The sequence below is a fragment of the Leucoraja erinacea genome, chromosome 8, assembly GCF_028641065.1.
Source record: "Leucoraja erinacea ecotype New England chromosome 8, Leri_hhj_1, whole genome shotgun sequence".
Lineage (NCBI taxonomy): Eukaryota > Metazoa > Chordata > Chondrichthyes > Rajiformes > Rajidae > Leucoraja > Leucoraja erinaceus.
The window spans coordinates 13,391,897-13,412,145 of NC_073384.1; the positions used below are offsets into that span (position 1 = coordinate 13,391,897).

Below are 20,249 nucleotides of genomic sequence, written 5' to 3' on the forward strand. Positions count from 1 at the left end.
CCTAATTCTACTCCTATTCCTTATGACCTACAGTCAAGCAACTACAGTCAGGATCGAACCCATGTCACTGGCGCTGTGAGGCAGTAGCTCTACCGCTGTGCCACCATGCCGCCCTGTCAGTGACACCCCATTTGCATTCAAAATTTGTACTGAATTTGAATTCTAGTGGGATTTCTCCAGATCGCTAATCCAACTGACTTATCCTGCTCCACGGTGCCTAGAATATTTTCACAGCGGTATATTTTACCTATAATATATTTACTAGCCTCGGTAGGCTTGGATGGACAGACACTGCTGGTTGCTGGATTTCACCTATTAAGTACCTCATTTAAATTCTGATCCATCTCTGTAAATATGAATAATTTAACACGTTTATTTTTCCTCTCAGTACGCCTACCATCCTCCATCTCCAGTTTTTAGCACATCCTGTGCAAGGCAGCCTTTCAATCTCTGAACAGAAGGGCTGATCATTAACAGAGTTGTTTATGAAGTCACTTCTCTTCCACTCAAACAGCGTATATACAATTTATCTCAAGCTGATTTTCACCCACCTTTCTCTTGTCCTTCATTCACTAGCATCCCTCCCACAGTGACACACTTATGCCCCTGTCCCACTTAGGAAACCTGAACGGAAGCCTCTGGAGACTTTGCGCCCCACCCAAGGTTTCCGTGCGGTTCCCGGAGGTTGCAAGTGGTTGCAGGTAGTGGAAGTGTGTAGGAAGACTGACAAAAACTTCCGGGAACCACACGGAAACCTTGGGTGGGGCACAAAGTCTCCAGAGGTTTCCGTTCAGGTGTCCTAGGTGGGACAGGGGCATTAGTTTAGTTTGGAGATACAGTAAGGAAAAAAGGCCCTCAAGCCCACCGGATCTGCACCAACCATCAATCACCTGTTCACACTACTGCTAAGTTATCCCACTTTCTCATCCTACCCGCTATGGGCGATTTACACAAGCTGATCATCCGACCAACCTGCGCGCCTTTGGGGTGAGGGAGAAACCGGAGAAATCCCACGTGGTCACGGTGAGAATGTACAAACTCTATGCAGGCAGCACCCGAGGTCAGGATCGAACCCGGGTCTCCGCCGCTGTAAAGCAGCAACTCTACCGCTGCGCTACCATGTGCCGCACCCTTGCTGCGTTCCAGCAAAGCCCTTTGTAAGTTCAAAGGACACACTTCCCCCTTCTGATCAGCAACATTACCAATTTCAGATAACCAGCCTTTCCCGTTTGTGTAGGATCCGGCCAGCTCGGTGAAAGATCATCATCCCATCACGTTATCTAATCTGAGGAAGGACATTCTTGCCATAGAGGGAGTACAGAGAAGGTTCACCAGACTGATTCCTGGGATGGCAGGACTTTCATATGAAGAAAGACTGGATAGACTTGGTTTGTACTCGCTAGAATTTAGAAGATTGAGAGGGGATCTTATAGAAACTTACAAAATTCTTAAGGGGTTGGACAGGCTAGATGCAGGAAGATTGTTCCCGATGTTGGGGAAGTCCAGAACAAGGGGTCACAGTTTAAGGATAAGGGGGAAATCTTTTAGGACCGAGATGAGGAAAACATTTTTCACACAGAGAGTGGTGAATCTCTGGAATTCTCTGCCGCAGAAGGTAGTTGAGGCCAGTTCATTGGCTATATTTAAGAGGGAGTTGGATGTGGCCCTTGCGGCTAAAGGGATCAGGGGGTATGGAGAGAAGGCAGGTACAGGATACTGAGTTGGATGATCAGCCATGATCATATCGAATGGCGGTGCAGGCTCGAAGGGCCGAACGGCCTACTCCTGCACCTATTTTTTATGTTTCTATGTATTTTCTATCTCTCTTTAACCTCTCTCCACCTGACCTGTTGACTATTTCAAATGTAGACAAAAAAGCTGGAGAAACTCAGCAGGTGAGGCAGCATCTATGGAGCGAAGGAATCGGTGACATTTCGGGTTGAGACCCTTCAAGAAAGGGACAGATCAGCTGTGATTAATGATACGCCACCATCCTCGCTCAGCCAGCGCCACAACCGCCTGTGTCATTCAGTCTCTCTGGTCTCCATCGGTTTCCAGACACTCCCTGTGTCCCCTCCACCCTTCTCTGCTCCCAAAACACTTGATTTCAAACTTTTCTCAATTCAGGTGAATGGGTATCGGCCCAAAACATTAACTCGGTTTCGCCTTCCAGGGGTGCCGCCTGTCCAGTATTTCCAGTGTCATAAGGAACTGCAGATGCAGTTTTACACCGAAGATGGACATAAAATGCTGAAGTAACTCAGCGGGTCAGGCACCATCTCTGGAGAAAAGGAATAGGTGACGTTTCGGATCGAGGTCTGATGAAGGGTCTCGACCCAAAACGTCACCTACTCCTTTTCTCCAGAGATGCTGCCTGACCCGCTGAGTTATTTTCCAGCATTTTCTGTCTATTTTCTGAGTATTTCCAGGATTCCACATATTTCTCCTCAACTTGCTTGATTTGATTTGCCCCTTTGTTGCCACCATCAATCCTGCCAAAACGAAACGTCTCCAAGTTGCGTGCGACCTGGCAGGTCACTGGTCATATTAAAATCCCTACGATTGTTTGAAAAAGATTCTGCAAATCCAGCTGTCCTCCATAGAACGTATAAAAGGATAGCAGAAAATGTCCATTCAACTTCGCACAGTGGAACCGCTGCCTCATAGCGCCAGAGACCCAGGTTCGATCCTGAACTCGTTTGCAGTCTGTACGGAGATTATACGTTCTCCCTGCGAGTTTTCTTCGGGTGCTCCAGTTTTGTCCCACATACAAAGATGTGCAGGTTTGTAGGGTAACTGGCCTCTGTAAATTGTCCCCAGTGTGAAGCAGCGAATACAAAAGTGGGATAACACAGAACTAGTGTGAACGGGTGATCGATGGCAAGTGTGAAATCGGTGGGCCGAAGGGTTTGTTTCCTTGCTGTATCTTACATTCAATCCAATAAGATCATAACTAATCTGTTATCTCAATGCCACTTTCCTGCACTAAGCCAAGAGCGCTTGATTGCTTTAGTATTGATCTTAGCTTTAAATGTACTTGGCAAATAAGCCTCCCTTACGCTGAGAAAACCAAAGAATTGTTGCTGTCTGGTTAAAGTAAATTTTCATCTCTGTCCTGAAATGGCCGCCCCTTGTCATTTTGGACATTGGACCTTATTTCTTGGGACATATGGGCTTCGTCCACCTTTTAGTTCTAATTTTTAAATTACACCCAAGACCTGCATCTACTTTTGGGCGGGTAAATGGAGTGGGGATTTTAACGGAATCAGGGCAGCACGGTGGCGCAGCGGTAGAATTGTTGCCTTACAGCGAATGCAGCGCCGGAGACCCACATTCAATCCAGAATATGGGCGCTGTCTGTACAGAGTTTATACACTCTCCCCGTGACCTGCGTGGATTTTCTCCGAGACCTTTGGTTTCCTCCCACACTCCAAATACGTACAGGTTTGTAGGTTAATTGGCCTGGTAAATGTAAAAATTGGCCCTAGTGGGTGTAGGAGAGTGTTAATGTACGGGGATCGCTGGTCGGCGTGGACCCGGTGGGCCGAAGGGCCTGTTTCCGCGCTGTATCCCTAAACTAAATCTCTAAACTAAAAACAGGTGCTGTCTGTATGGAGTTTGTACATTCTCCCTGTGACCACGTGGGTTTTCTCCGGGTGCTCCGGTTTCCTCCCACGCTCCAAAGGTTTGATCTCGCTGGAACATGGGGAGGCTGAGGGGTGATGTGACAAAGGTTCGTCGAGCTTTGAGGTAGTGTCCTTTCGGAGTGTAGTCATCAGAATGTAAATCAATATGGGCATAGATTAAATGCATCGTGGCCTTGCTTTATAACAGGAGAATGGGTTTGCTGTGTAAAGGGGGAGAATATTATTAATAAAGCCAAATGTAATTGTTATTCACAGTGATAGAACTTACACCTCCGCTCCTGATTCACCTTAATCAGCATCGGAATAACTCACTGACACAAGATTCCTACACACTTTTCTTTTATTCTCCAAGTACAATGTGATTTATCACCCTAATGTATTAACAATTCCTTCCCATTCGCACCAAGGTATCTTCAGTCACCCATTCCTAACTACTCACTCTCTCTCCTCATATGGCTGTCCCAATAGTGGCCAATGGCCCAAACCCTTTGCCAATCTTCCTTACGATCGTGCTTCTTTCATTCCCATTTCTATCAAAGCCATAATGATGGCACAGTGGTGCAGCGATAGAGTTACTGCCTTACAGCGCCAGAGACCCGGGTTCAATCCTGACGACGGCCATTTCTGTACTGGGTTTGTACACTCTATCTGTGACCACGTGGGTTTTCTCCAGGTGCTCCAGTTTCCACCCACATACCAAAGATGTGTAGGTTTGTAGGGTAATTGTCTTCTGAAAATTGCCCCTGGTGTGTAGGATAGAACTAGTGTATGGGTGATTACGGGTCGACTCGGACTTGGTGGGCCGATGGGCCTGTTTCCATGCTGTAATCTCTGAACTAAACTAAACCATGTGAAATAGGATCAGTGGCCGGTCTCTTTAATTTGACTGGTGTCAACTAACCAGAATTCCATTTGGAATATTTTGGAGGACCAAGAACCAGGAACCAGAAGGATCAAAACATATTTAACACTTTCAGATCCATCTATAAACGCACATTAAAGTCATCAGTTTATCCAAAGCAAGAGCTGACCAAAATATTTTCGAGGGTGGAATCTTGTTCACGATAATCCTCCTGTACGATGACCATTTGTTTCAATTCCAGGGGTTGGGCTTTTCAATAATTTCTCCAGCCGACAGATTTACAGGATTAGATTACCTCTCAGGTTAGGTACCAGCTCAGTTGTCTCCGAGTGTGGAAACAGGCCCTTCGGCCCAACTTGCCCACAGTGGCCAACGAGCCCCAGCTACACTAGTCTCACTTGCCCACGTATGGCCCATATCCCTCCTAACCTGTCCTATCCATGTACCTCTCTAACCGTTTCCTAAACATTGGGATAATCCCTGCCTCAACTACCTCCTCTGGCAGCTCGTTCCATACACCTGCCATCCAAGAGAGTGGTCAAAGATTTGAACCCTGGCTCTACAGAGGCTCCGGTGCTGCACTGAGGGGCCACGGCTCCGATGAAGATGTTGCCTTTCAAACTGAAGCCCTGTCTGCCCTTGCTTGACGTGGCATTATCTCCCAACCTACCTCGTAGCACCCCCTGCACTTTTTTTTACCTGCACTTCCTCTATTACCGCATCACTTTTAACGCTGCAGCCCTATGTTCTGCAACCTGGTATTTTTCACTTGGTCATACCTTATGATTTGATTTGACTGGATCGCATACAGACAAAGTTGTTCACGATATCCCAGTACACATGACAATAACATATCAACACCAGTAACAAATAGAACATAATGCTTTCATTCTCTCAATTTGCACCAATAAAAAAATATCTGATATTCATGGGGGTTACAAAGAGGTAGTCACAGAGACATTCAGCACAGAAACAGGCCCTTCGGCCCACTATGTTTATGCCGACCATCATGTTCGATCCCGACTATGGATGCTGTCAATACGGAGTTTGTATGTTCTCCTCGTGACCGCGTGGGTTTTCTCCGAGAGCTTCGTTTTTAAAATAAATTGTTTATTTAACGTCAGCGACACCGGGCGTCACCCGCAAGACAGCATACGTCAGCGTGTAACAGGGGGCATGACATGAAAAGACACCCAGATGTTGCCTGAAGATTGAAAATGTCGCCCAAGTGGGACAAGCCCTTAAGACATCTTAGTCAGATTAGAGGCCTGTGTGTGACCTGTGGTGTGTCACATTGGTGTTCATCATTTAGAGTTTTGGTTTTAGAGATACAGCGTGGAAAGAGGCCCTTCGGCTCAACGAGTCTTTGCTGACCATTGATCCCCATACACTAACACCATCCTACACACACTAGGGACAATTGACATTTACACCAAGTCAATTTGCCCACAAACCAGTACGTCTTTGGAATGTTGGAAGAAACTGGAGCACCCGGAGAAAACCCACACGGTCACAAGGAAAATGTACAAACTCCGTTGAGACAAGCACCCGTAGTCAGGATCGAACCTGAGACACTGTCGCTGTAAAGCAGCAGCTCTTCCACAGTGCCACCATGCCGCCCAATCTATAAAAATGGTTTAGAGAAGAATGTACAAGGCATGGTTCGTATGTTTGCAGATAGAACTAAAATAGTTATAAAGTAAATGGCGAAGAAGGTTATCAACAATTACAGCGGGATCTCGATCAACTGGGTAAGTGAGCTGAGGAATTGGAAAGTGCATTCAATTTTGACAAGTGTGAGGAGTTGCATTTTGGGGGGTCAAACCAAAAATAACGGTTAAGGGTGGCACACCGGCAGAGTTGCTGCCTTACAGCACCAGAGACCCAGGTTTGATCCCGACTATGGGTGCTGTCTGCACAGAGTTTGTATATTTTCCCCGTGACCGCGTGGGTTTTCCCCGGGTGCTGCGGTTTCCACCCACATTCCAAAGACGTTCAGGTTTGTGGGTTAATTGGCTTCAGTAAGAGATTGCAAATTGTCTGTGGTATGCCGGATAGAGCTAGTGTGCGGGGATCGCTGGTCGGCGCGGACTCGGTGGGTCAAAGGGCCTGTTTCCACGCCGTATATCTAAACTAAACAACAGGACAGTGAACTGTAGGGCCCCTGGTGGGTGTTGTCACACAGAGGGACTTTGGAGTACAAGAATATAGTTCCCCAAAAGCAGCATTGTAAGTAGATGGGGTATTGAAGAAAGGTCTCGGCCCGAAACATCAACCGTTCCTTCTCTCCAGAGATGCTGCCTGTCTCGCAGAGTTACTCCAGCATTTTGTGTCTATCTTCGTGTTGAAGGCGGCGCATGGCATGACGGCCTTCATCAGACAGGACACTGAGTATAGGAGTTGGGACGTGATGTTGCAGTTGTACAGGGACGTTGATGAGGCTGCATCTGAAGTACAGTTTTGTACTCGTGTACAGTTCCCCTACTGTAGGGAAAGTGTCATTAAGCTAGAAAGTGTGCAAACAAGATTTGCAGGGATTTTGACAGGACTCCTGGGCCTGAGATGTGGGGAGAAGTTGGGAAGGCTGGGACTTTAGCAGCAGAGGGGACTGAGGGGTGCCCTTATAGAATTGTGTAGAAATACGAGGGGCCTAGAAAAGGTGAATGCACACAATCCTTTACCCAAGGTAAGTGAACTAGAACTAGAACTAGAAGCTTTAAGATGAGACGGGAAAGATTTAAAAGAAACCTGAGGGAGAAACCTCCTTACACGGATGGAACAAGCTGCCAGAGAAAGTGGTTAAGGTGGGTACAATAACAGCATTTAAGACATTTGGACAAGAACATAGATAGAAGGCATGGGGACAGCGGCAGAGTTGCTGCCTCAGAGCGTCGGAGACCCGGGTTCAATCCACACCACAGGGGCTGTCTGTACAGAGTTTGCACGCTCTCACTGTGACCGCGTGGGTTTCCTCCGGGTTCCACCCATATCCCAAAGAGGTGCGGGATTGTTGGTTAATTGGCTTCTGTAAATTGCCCCTAGTGTTGGATGCGGAAGTGGGAATAGCAGGGATACGACCCATCGCCAATACATCTATAAACAATATGTAGTAAAGAACTGCAGGTGCTGGTTCGCACCGAAGGTAGACACAAAATGCTGGAGCATTGACGAAGAGAAGGAGGTGGGAGTCCAGTTCTGGAACAGGGAAGGGGAGGGGAGAAAGGGGGTGGAAGGGGAGGGGTGGAGGGGAGTGGAGAAAGGGAGGCACGGTGTCGAAAGGGGGGATAGGGCTGGTAGTTAGTTACCTCAGAGAGTCAGGGGAGGTAAGAGGAAACTAGAGGTAAGACTTCGACCCGAAAAGGTCACCTTCTCCTTTTCTCCAGAGGTGCTGCCTGAAGCCTCTAAGTGGCTCTAGCATTTTCGTGCCTACCTCTGCGAACAACGTTCACACTCACGCACAGTTTCTACTCGGAGCACCATAACAAACAGCAGGGCAGTGTTGTCCCACTTGCACCACACACTGTCTTGACGGGTAGGTCACACCAAGATGAAGTGGGGGTGGGTTCAGGGACAACACGTCTGCACAGCCCCCCTGTGGCATGGATTTGGAATAGTGCTAACTCCCCTCCTGTCTGTGAACAACCACCAGCTGAACAGCGAGATTGCAGGCATGCAACCTTACCCATTGCAGTACTGCGAATGTCAAGGGATGTGGGGAGAAAGCAGGAACGGGGTACAGATTTAGGATGATCAGGCCATGATCACATTGAATGGCGGTGCTGGCTCGAAGGGCCGAATGGCCTACTTACTCCTGCATCTATTTTCTGTTTCTAAATGTCACGCCTCTAGTGCTGTCATTGCCTGCTGTTGATTTTTTGTTTGTTTCTCTGCTCCTCCCTCCCCTCCCCCCGTGCTGGGAATTAATGGGCTTTGGGCTGGAGGTTGCAAGGAGAGAGCTGGCACACCTGCTACATACAGCTGGCAAGGACCAAGGCTGGTGAGAAGCTACAACCCACCCTCCACGGTTCAGCTGCAAAGCGTAGGCCAGACAGCGAGGCTAAAGCGAGCAGCAGCAGTAGTAGTAGTAGTAGCAGTAGCAGCAGCAGCAGCAGCCCAGGGGGCTCAGACAGCTCACACTCACCTGTAACACTGGCCTTTGCAACCCTCTGGATAATGGCCTTCATGGTGCAGCAGCCGAGTGGACGTGTGTATGTATATGTATGTGTTGTCCCCGGGATCTTCCTGGCTGCCTACAGTCGCAGTCTCCAACCAGACAGAGATGGTGGGAGGGAGGGGTGGAGAAACATCGACGCAATGTTTCCCCTGCTGGACTGGAGTTGTGATGCACATGGAGTCTGTCTTCACACACACACACACACACACACACACACACACACACACAAAGAAAGAGCCCCCCCCCCTCCCCCCCAGCCTCTGTGTTTGCATTTACAAAGCTCTTCCATTCTCTTTGTGCATAGACTTTATCCATCAACAAATATGGAGAGAAAATGCAATACAATCAGTGTATATATATTTTTTCTTGAGATACACGGGTGTCATTGTTTATAGTGCCAGCAAAGATGCTGCCTGTCCCGCTGAGTTGCCCCAGCATTTTGCGTCTCTCTTCTGTATGAACCAGCATCTGCAGATCCTTCCTACACGCTAACAATGCTGTGTTCCCTTTATTATCGTTACATTTTTGTATATTCATTTGTTCTATATCTCTCTATATCACCGTCTAAAACTCTCGTTTCCCTTTCCCCTAACCCTCAGTCTGAAGAAGGGTCTCGACCCGAAACGTCACCTATTCCTTCTCTCCAGAGGTGTTGCCTGACCCGCTGAGTTACTCCATCTTTTTGTGTCTGAATCTTCGGTTTAAACCAGCATCTGTAGTTCCTTCCTGCACAAATTGGGGAATTGCTGGGGAATTCCTGGGGAATTGCCTCAGCGCAGAGGGAGAAGAGGGAAGAGACTGCAGCCCTAAGATTTTTGCCTCCACCACAGTGAGGAGGTGTTTGGAGGACTCACTGTGGTGGATGTTAATTTGTGTTTATTGTTGTTTATTATTGTATCATTGTATGTATGACTGCAGGCACGAAATTTCGTTCAGACCGTAAGGTCTGAATGACAATAAAGGAAATTCAATTCAATTCAAAACCAATACTTTCGTTGTGTGTAAGCGCGCAGGGATCTGGAATAACTCAGAAGGAATCCAGAATTTCTTTCCTTTCCCTTGTCGGTGGGTTTGAAGATAATGTCGGGATTGTTGCAGAGTATTGCAAGTCTGAAGAAGGGTCCTGACCCGAAACGTCACCTATTCCTTTTTTCCAGAGATACTTTCAAGAGAGCGCTAGATAGGGCTCTTAAAAATAGCGGAGTCAGGGGATATGGGGAGAAGGCAGAAACGGGGCACTGATTGTGGATGATCAGCCATGATCACATTGAATGGCGGTGCTGGCTCGAAGGGCCGAATGGCCTACTCCTGCACCTATTGTCTATTGTCCATACTGCCTGACCCGCTGAGTTCTTCCAGTTTTTTTGTATCCATCTGCTGGAGTAACTCAGCGTGTCAGGAAGTATCTCTGGAATGGCCCTTCTTCAGACTGATTGTTGGGGGGTGCAGGGAGAAAACAATTGGAGGGAGAGACAGGGCAGGGCATTGTAGGTGGGCATAGGCGAGATGCGGGGGGGGGGGGGGGGGGTTTGTTGGTTGGCAGATGGTTGGGACACAAGCCAGAGATATGAGTAGAATATGTGTAACAGGTTTGAAATGTAACACATTGTGAAACCAGAGGGAGGAAAGTAACAGAGGAAAGGGGGGGGGGGGGGGGGTAGGCAGAAATAGGTGGGAGTCCAGGTTGGGCACAGGGGAGGGAAGGGAGGGGAGGGGCGGCAGAAAGGGGGAGGCATGTGGGGTAGAAAGAGGGGTGTGGTGTAGAAAGAGGACAGGGGGATGCTAGTTAGAGGTTACCTAAAATTGGAGAATTCAATGATCCCTCTCCACTAACTCGCAATCTGAAGGCTCTCGAACCGAATCGTCACCTGGTCCTTTTCTCCAGAGATGCTGCCTGACCCGCTGAGTTGCTCCAGCTTTTTGTGTCTATCTTCGGTGTAAACCAGCAGCTGCAGTTCGTTCTTACACTATTATACGGGAGTGGACAGTGACTCAGTCTATATCTGATGACACAAATGCTACACAAAGAGCCGTGGATTGCAGCGGGCCGGCCCACAGCGGTGGAGGGACTATGGAGGACATTAAGAGCATCGGCAGGGCGAACACTGCAACTGCGGCCCAATGCCGTTGCCTTTCGGGTCAAGATAAGACTCTGTTCAAAATAAGGCTCTGTTTGAAGAACCTGAAACTTGAAGGGAGTAAACTGGTGCTGGAAACATGGTGACTCTCTGTGTACTGCCTCGGTGAAGTCTTTTGTCGGTACACTTGAATAATTGCAATTTTGTATGCGTTTATGGTTGTGCTTGTGTGCTGTACAGTAGAATTTTACTGAATAATAAATAAAACAAAGAAGTTCACAGTTTTCACTGTATTTATTGTCACAAGTACACGTGGCAATACATTACCATTGAACCGTTGGCAGGGGGTGGCCTGAGTTTTGTTTAAGCCAGAAATCGAAGGTGCCAAGGGATTTGGGAGTGCTGGTGCAGGATTCCCAAAATATGTATTTGAAACATAGAAATAGGTGCAGGAGTAGGCCATTCGGCCCTTCGAGCCTGCACCGCCATTCAATATGATCTGGCTGATCATCCAACTCAGTATCCCGTACCCGCCTTCTCTCCATACCCCCTGATCCCTTAAGCCACAAGGGCCACATCTAACTCCCTCTTAGATATAGCCAATGAACTGGCCTCGACTACCTTCTGTGGCAGAGAATTCCACAGATTCACCACTCTCTGTGTGAAAAATGTTTTTCTCATCTCGGTCCTAAAAGACTTCCCCCACTTATCCTTAAACTGTGATCCCTTGTTCTGGACGTCCCCAACATCAGGAACAATCTTCCTGCATCTAGCCTGTCCAACTCCTTAAGAATTTATTTTTTTTGCAAGTCGAATCAGCATTAAGAAAGGCAAACGCAATGCTAGTGTTTATTTCAAGAGGACTAGAATACAAAAACGGGGATTTAAGGCTCTGGAGAGGATCCAGGGGAGGTTTGCAACAATGATCACAGGAATGAGTGGGTCAATATATGATGAGCGTTTGATGGCACTGGGCCTCTGCTCACTGGAGTTTAGCATCTGGGGGAGGGCCTCATTGAAACTTACCGAATGGTGAAAGGCCTGGATAGAGTGGATGTGGAGAGGATGTTTCCACTAGTGGGAGAGTCTAGGATCAGAGGTCATCACATCAGAATTAAAGGATGTTCCTTTAGGAAGGAGATGAGGTGGAATTTCTTTAGTCAGAGGTGGTGAATCTGTGGAATTCATTGCCACAGAAGTCTGTGGAGGTCAAGTCAATGGATATTTTTAAGGCAGAGATAGATGGATTCTTGATTAGTACAGGTGTCAGGGGTTATGGGGAGAATGTATCTTCTTATTCTTGCATATGGCATGCACAGCCTAAAGTTGTAAGACAACTTGTTCTGTTTGATCTTCTGTTTGTGCACGCCAGGTCGATTGCATTCGTCGAAACAGGGTGGACCACGTGAAGGTTGCAATCTCCCACCCCAAGGGAGAAGGCATGAGAATAGGGTTAAGAGGGAGAGATAGATCAGCCATGATTGAATGACGGAGCAGAATGGCCTAATTCTGCTCCTATCACTTATGATGATTGGATGGAACAAGATATGTGCCCAGGGCAGTAGCAAATGTTCACATATTTATTACTTAGATGAAGTGAGACTAAAGTGGCAGAACTCTAGAGTTGAAAGCAATATAAGATCCATTTACAGGCAGGTGCCTGTATCCAGTATTAAATCTAGATATTGAAGCACTTTCAATTGATACGAACAGCCAATTATGTGATTAGCTGTTATCAGGCAATTGAATCTTCCCACAACCAGAGAGCAGTCCCGAAATAATATCTACCTCATTGGTGACCCTCGGACTATCCTTGATTAGACTTTGCTGGGTTTGCCTTGCACTAAACTTTATTCCCTTATCATGTATCTACACACTGTAAATGGTCCAATTGTAATCGTCTTTCCACTGGCTGGATAGCAATAGTTTTTCACTGAACCTCGGTGCACGTGGCAATAAACTAAACTGGACTGAACTGAGAAACTGAAACTGAACAATTGCATAACTTCAAATAAAATGCATAAAATTCTGATCTTTAATGGCATTTCACAAAAGAAAATTATACATGCATGTGCAATGTGAATCAATTTCTAATTGTTAAACCAAAGTAAAACAGTTAATTTGACAACATCCAATTTTAATGAACTTTATGCAGAGTTTAAATCAACAGGCACTTAACAATTGTGCTCGGCAGATTTTAACTTTAGTTTAGTATAGAGATACAGCGCGGAAACAGGCCCTTTCGGCCCACCGGTTCCGCGCCGACCAGCGATCCCCGCACATTAACACTATCCTATACCCACTAGGGACAATTTTTACATTCACCAAGCCAATGCACCTACAAACCTGTACGTCTTTGGAGTGTGGGAGTTAACTGAAGATCTCGGAGAAAACCCACACAGGTCAGGGGGGGAGAACGTACAAACTCCGTACAGACAGCACCCGTAGTCAGGATCAAGCTTGGGTCTCCAGCGCTGCATTCGTTTTAAGTCAGCAACTCTACCGCTGTGCCACCGTGCCGCATTTATTGTGTAAACCATTCTTTCAAATCCCAAATGAATATTGTAATGGTGGTAGATTAATTTAAACATTTTTCATCAATTGACCTTTGTAACAAAAAGCATGAGTGTGCGTTGTGAATATGTACTGTTAAGATTCTGTATTGTTATGAAAATAATACATTGCGCCCAGAGGCAGTAATGTTCTATGTGAAGTATTCTCACCTGGGTTGCATTTCAATCATGCTTTAAAAACGTATTACCCTTCTTGACAGAAAGAAAGGGTCAATCGCCTCAGCCGCTCCAACTGGCTAATTTCAGAGCAACAGAGGAGAGCGCTGATAGATCACCAAGGTCTTTGGAGAAAGGAACAAATGGAGGAAAATGGCCTTGCATTGATCGTAGATCACTGTCGATTGATTGTCTATGTGTGACAATATGGCGGCTGGACGTTCACGGTGTACTCCTTGCGGCATAATCTCGCTGACAATCTGTAAATACCCGCTTTCTTCTGAAGTTGCAGTCCAGAAGATGTCACCACAGTGTCGATCCAATGGACGCTATTCACTGAAAACAGGCAATCTCTGTACAGTATTACTAAGATTAACTTAGTTCAATTTAGTTTAGAGGTACAGCACTGAAATGGCCCACAGAGTCCGTGCCAACCAAATGATCCCTGTACACAAGCACTATCCGACACACTAGGAACAATTTACAATTTTACCGAAGACAATTAACCTACAAACGTGTTCATCTTTGGAGAGTGGGAGGAAACCGGCATATTTGGAGAAAACCCACATGGTCACGGGGAGAACATACAAACTCTGCTCAGACAGCACCCGTCGTCAGGATCGAACATGGGTCTCTGCCGCTATGTCAGCAACTCTACCGCTGCGCCACTGCGCTGCCCCAACTGGTGGGGCTGTTACTGTAGTGTAACTGATACAGAGTTTTGCCTACAAGAGATATCAAGCAGTCTGTTGAAGTTTGCACAATGCGAGGCAGTATTGAGGGCACATGCTTTGAAAATTCCTTAGTGCATCAGGCAAGGGCCGAGCATAAACCTTCAGCAATGCTGCTGGAACCAGTCATTTTTCTGAATTGCTTTTCTCTGTTGAATGATGAGATGAGCCGTCATAGAAAGACTTTGCATAGTTGTAGATTCTGGATGAAAAGGGGATGAAACCTTCCTTGACCACAACATGTTCCTCCATGAAGTGTTTCTTTGTTTTCTTTTGTGGCTCATCACTCGTTTCATGTTCCTGTGGCAGAGTGGCTTCGGAAGAGAAGACAGCAAAAACAATCAACAGTTTAACTTGGTGCAGACGAGATGCCAAAACTATTCGCCCAGAATACTGGTTTGTTGGGATCGTTCCTAAACTATAGAATTTGAATACACAAGTTAAGGTCCAAAACATTGGTCAAAAAAATTAATTTATGCAATGGTCTTGGTGGATGAAGACATCCAATTCAACAATTTAATACTTTATTGTCAAATGTAGGTAGAGTGAAATGCTTCGTTTTGCATACAACCCAGTAAAATCATACAACAGGCCTCACCTAGGCAGTACGCAAGTGTCGTCATGTTTTAGTGACACAATGTTACAAAAGTTAATCGAACAACCCTATCTACTGCCTGCTGCCGCCGTGACAAAAGGCATCCCCCACCCTGGCAGGTCCCCCTTTGTTCTCGCCGCCCACGTCCCCTTCCCCCACCAGGTCACAGAACATAAGAAACATAAGTAGGAGTAGGAAATTCAGCCCTGCATGCTTCAATAAGAACATGGCTGACCATACATCTCAATACCACGTCCTTACAGTAATCATGTATCCCTTGATTCTCTTAATATCCAAAAGATCATTTAGTCCATGTCTTCATTATACTTAGCAAATTGGTCCCCATAACCCTCCTGAGTGCTGGATTCCAAACATCTCCTTTGGGTGAAGAAATGTCTTCTTCTTGAATGACCCATCTTACTTTCATAGGCTTCGTGGTGTCATATGGCACGGAGACAGGACTTTCAGTCCACCACTCGTCCATTTATACTAACCACATTCTAATCCCAGTTTACTCTATCCACATTGGGGATGCAACAGTGGCGCAGCGGTAGAGTTGTTGCCTTACAGCGCCAGGGATCCGGGTTGGATCGTGACTATGGGTTCTGTCTGTGCAGAGTTTGTGCAATCTACCTGTGACATTCCAAAGATGTGCATGTTGTAGGTTAATTAGCTTCTATAAAATTGTCCCTAGTATGTCGGATAGTGCTAGTATGTGATCGCTGGTCCCTGCAGACTCGGTGAGCCGAAGGGCCTATTTCCATACTGTGTCCCTAAAACTAAATAAAATCTAATCATTATCATCATCCTCCCCAACTCCTTCAACTGCATTTTGGCAACTTAGAGTGGCCAATCAATTCATGTGATAGGAGCAGAATTAGGCCATTCAGCCCATCAAGTCTAATCATGACTGATCATCTCTCCCTCCTAACCCCATTCTCCTGCCTTCTCCCCATAACCCCTGACACCTGTACTAAACAAGAATCTATCTATCTCTGCCTTAAAAAATATCTATTGACTTGGCCACCACAGCCTTCTGCCAACTTGCACATCTTAGGATGCTCACAGAGAGAACACGCTAACTCCACATAGACAGCACTTATCACGTGCAAAATATCAATGAAGGAATAGAAACATAGAAAATAGGTGCGGGAGTAGGCCATTTGGCCCTTCGAGCCTGCACCGCCCTTCAATTTGATCATGGCTGATCATCCAACTCAGTATCCTGTACCTGCCTTCTCTCCATACCCCCCCGATACATTTAGCCACAAGGGCCACATCTAACTCCCTCTTAAATATAGCCAATGAACTGGCCTCAACTACCTTCTGTGGCAGAGAATTCCAGATATTCACCTCTCTCTGTGTGAAAAATTCCAGATATTCACCACTCTGTGTGAAATATTGCTCTGTTTATTTTGTAACGGTTCTTAAATAAACAGTTTTTAGCTTAATGGGGTGACATTGATCAAAGGTTGTGTGTTCTCTATATTCACTCTGTATCACATTTGGCAATGTTTTAACTATGTAGATTTAGAATAGACAGGGATGGTTGATGGCAAGAGTTGCTTTTAGGTAAATATGCTTTACACTTGGGGAAGCAAAGGGGTACAGTTAAAATGTGGACATAGGAGTTACTTGGCACCAGCTAGCATACTGCGATAGTTAAAATGTACCCCTTTCTGGCTATTGTACCATGGCACCTTTTACCAAGAGGACTGGTGGGTTTACTCAATATCTGAAGGCATAATGTTGAAGGGTGTTTATTCTGCAGTGGCAGCAGGGCAAGTGACAGGAGGGCAAGTATTCCAGACCTGTTACATTTACCTGTAGAGATCTCAGTGCTGCTCTCGACCATTGCCTTCTCTCGCTTTTTCTTGAACTGTAAGTAGGCGTAGGCGCCGAGCATGGTCCAGATGCCGACTGCATAGACCAGGGAGACACGCAAGTTCCAGCGCGCTACCTCCTTCAACTTCATCCTCGCAATCTGCCGGGCTGCTCTGGGAATAAATACCTGCTCGCACCCTCACTCCCGGGTAAATACCCGCTCGCACCCTCACTCCCGGGTAAATACCCGCTCCCACCCTGGTAAATACCCGCTCCCACCCTCACTCCCGGATAAATACCCGCTCCCCCCCTCACTCCCGGGTAAATACACGCTCCCACCCTCACTCCCGGGTAAATACCCGCTCCCACCCTCACTCCCGGGTAAATACCCGCTCCCACCCTCACTCCCGGGTAAATACCCGCTCCCACCCTCACTCCCGGGTAAATACCCGCTCCCAGCCTCACTCCCGGGTAAATACCCGCTCACTCCCGGGTAAATACCCGCTCGCACCCTCACTCCCGGGTAAATACCCGCTCGCACCCTCACTCCCGGGTAAATACCCGCTCGCACCCTCACTCCCGGGTAAATAATACCCGCTCCCACCCTCACTCCCGGGTAAATACCCGCTCCCACCCTCACTCCCGGGTAAATCCCCGCTCGCACCCTCACTCCCGGGTAAATCCCCGCTCCCACCCTCACTCCCGGGTAAATACCCGCTCGCACCTTCCTTCACTTTCAGGGTAAATACCGATACCTTCCTCTCCCCAGGTAAATTCCCGCACCCTTCTTCCCTCCCCGGGTAAATACCCGCACCTTCCTCTCTTCCCGGGATAACTACCCGTAACCCTGGTCTCCGGGGAATGTGTCCCCGCTCTTCACGCTAACTCCACTCCGCCCGCCAATGTCAGCGGCTCCATGGGCGCCGCCATCTTCACAGCAACGCCGGTGCCGGAACTCCCCGCAACAGCGCCCCTCCCCGCCCGGCGCCGGACCCTCCCCGCAACAGCGCCCCCTCCCGCCCGGAGCTGGGACTCTCCCTGCAGCGCCCCCTCCCGCCCGGAGCTGGGACTCCCCCCACAGCGCCCCCTCCCCGCCCGGCGCCGGAACTCCCCGCAACAGCGCCCCCTCCCGTCCGGAGCTGGGACTCTCCCTGCAGCGCCCCCTCCCGCCCGGCGCCGGACTCTCACCGCAACGGCGCCGGACTCTCCCCGCAACAGCGCCCCCTTCCCCCCAGCCAGCCCGCGCCGGGACTCTCCCCGCAACAGCGCCCCCTCCCCCCCAGCGCCGGGACTCTCCCCGCAACAGCGTCCCCTCCCGTCCGCCTGCTCCGCCGCCGACAGCAAACTGCCTGCAGGCACAACCAAAGATCCTATCTGCTATAGGATCTTTGGGCACAACCAGCTACTGACAGAAACAAGAGTAGGAACACTGCAGTAACACAGCATCTGTGCAAACATAAACCTGTCAATGTTTCGCGCCCGGGCTCTCCCTCGGACACTGAGAGATGTATTCAGTCACCTGTTGCAGCAACGGAATGAGGAAAGGTCGGGCGACCTGAAACGCTGACTGATGGCTCAGTGCACAGATGCTGCTTGATCACTGTGTTCTTCCAACATTTCTGGTTTTGCACCAGATTCCAACACATGCTGTTTTAATGATATTAAAAAATAATCCGAAACGAAAGCAATCTTTCTCATCAAACAAGGTCACTTTCCGATAAAGTTACTGGGTGAAGGGTAGTGACACATGGGGAAGAGCAATGTGCTTTGCTCATCTTGCCAGTGTATTTGGAGGTTTTGCAATGGCAGTGTTACCCAAAGGATTAAGGAGTGTATTGATTCACTAAGAATTGAAAATTGTCATTGTACAATCATCCAAAATAGACATTAGGACCCATAGCCGATGTGATAATTCCCATTGTGGTGGTCAATGGAAATACTCCACTGCCCATTCCCCTAAACATTTATACATGAACTTCAATACTCTACATCAAGGGGCAGTAAGTGCTCCATATACATTACTGTTCTAATTCCCTTGCTCCATTAATAAAGTCGACCTGTACTCTGAATTATTATACAATCATGACCCCTCCACATCTCTAGCCTTACTTAAGTTTAAAGGAGATCGATGGGGCATTTATTTTTAATGCAGAGAATGGTAGGTGCCTGGAATGCAATACCATGGTGGTGGAGGAGGCAGATAGGATAATGGCATTTAAGAGACTTTTAGCTAGCCACATGGATATGCAGAGAATGGAGGGGCAGGGTATCTGGTATATGTCCCCCAAATACTATATACCTGTACCAATTCTACAGGTTACATCCTCCCAGGAAATGCCCCTTCAGAATCCTGTAAGCATCAATAAGGCCATCCATTTAAAATCTAGTTTGGGCTCAATCTGAAAACAACTTCCTTGTCCCAGGAATTAACCCAGTAAACGTTCTCTGAACTGTCTCCAATACAAACACAACCCTTCTTAAACAATGAGACAGAATTGTATGCAGTACCACTGTTGTGGTCTCACCAATTCTGTTGAGACTTTTCTACTTTTAAGTTTCATCCCCTTTGCAATAAATAATATTAATCCATTAAACCTCCAAAATACTTCCTCCATCTGTATACTAACTTTGCATTTCACCCTAATCTCTCTGGAGCATGTTACGCTATATAGTTTTTTCTGCATTTAAATAATATAGTTTTTCTAAGCCTACCACCAAAGTGGAAAACCTTACATTTTCTCCACATTATACTCCCTGCTAAATTTCTGCTCATTTGCTTAACCCATCTATGTCCACTGAAGACTGTCCTCTCCTCATAACTTTCTTTTCCGTTGTCAGAAAATCTGATTACAATACAATACAGACCCTTCACCTCCATCATTAATGTAGTTTGTGAATGACTGTGGTCCTGGCCCTGATCCCTGTGACAATCTGCAAGCTGTCCATTCAACTTTTTGTTTTAATTAGCCAATCATATGTTGCCGGCCCTGATTTGTTCTGGCTTTGTCTAGCCTTCAGTCCCCCATCTTCCCCCTGAAGGGTCCCAACCCAAAACGTCACCCATTCCTTTTCCCCAGAGATGCTGCCTGACCCGCTGAGTTACTCCCGCATTTTGTACTTACCCCATTTTAATTTATTCTCCTCAAAACCCGAGTTATTACCTAATGGAGCAACGTTTTATGGTTCCTTACCTAATGCCTTTTCGCAATCCATATACACAGCTTAGATGCTCAGAGTCTGTTGCCCAGAGTAGGGGAATTGAGGACCAGAGGCCATAGGTTCAAGGTGAAGGGGAAAAGAATTAATAGGAATCCAAGGGGTAACTTTTTCACACAAATGGTGGTGAGTGGAAGGAACAAGCTGCCAGAGGAGGAGTTGAGGCTGGGGCTATCCCAACATTTAAGGTACCGTTAGACAGGTACATGGATAGGACGTGTTTGGGGGAGGGGGGGGGGATATGGACCAAGTGCAGGCAGGTGGAACTAGTGTAGCTGAGACATGTTGGTCAGTGTGGGCAAATTGGGCCTAAGGGCCTGTTTCTACACTGTATCACTCTATGACTATTATACTGGTTCTCTTTTATCCACCCTAGTTTGAAGCACCCCCCCA

The 20,249-nt window shown here is 47.3% G+C and overlaps 2 protein-coding genes across 6 annotated transcripts in view; both read right to left on the reverse strand.

The window, feature by feature from the left end:
- The window catches only part of dtd1 (D-aminoacyl-tRNA deacylase 1), a 106,878-nt gene extending 98,069 nt beyond the window's left edge, over positions 1-8,809 (reverse strand). The window contains exon 1 of the mRNA XM_055638996.1: positions 8,651-8,809. Within this exon, the coding sequence (XP_055494971.1) occupies positions 8,651-8,693 (43 nt within the window). The 5' untranslated portion in view covers positions 8,694-8,809. The remainder of the gene's footprint in view (positions 1-8,650) is intronic.
- Positions 8,810-11,041: 2,232 nt separating this feature from the next.
- LOC129699327 (small integral membrane protein 26-like) lies at positions 11,042-17,607 on the reverse strand. 5 transcript variants are annotated; one of them, XM_055638998.1, is made up of 3 exons: positions 17,480-17,607; positions 16,641-16,808; positions 11,042-14,535 (listed from the first exon to the last, which is right to left on the reverse strand). In XM_055638998.1, the coding sequence occupies exons 2-3, from the start codon at positions 16,789-16,791 to the stop codon at positions 14,348-14,350; spliced, it is 339 nt and encodes a 112-aa protein (XP_055494973.1). In that variant the 5' UTR covers positions 16,792-16,808; positions 17,480-17,607; the 3' UTR covers positions 11,042-14,347. The 5 variants fall into 5 exon arrangements, with proteins under 5 accessions (XP_055494973.1, XP_055494974.1, XP_055494976.1 ...); XM_055638999.1 differs by having other exon boundaries at positions 17,455-17,595; XM_055639001.1 differs by having other exon boundaries at positions 16,641-16,800; positions 17,480-17,588.
- Positions 17,608-20,249: the final 2,642 nt, after the last annotated feature.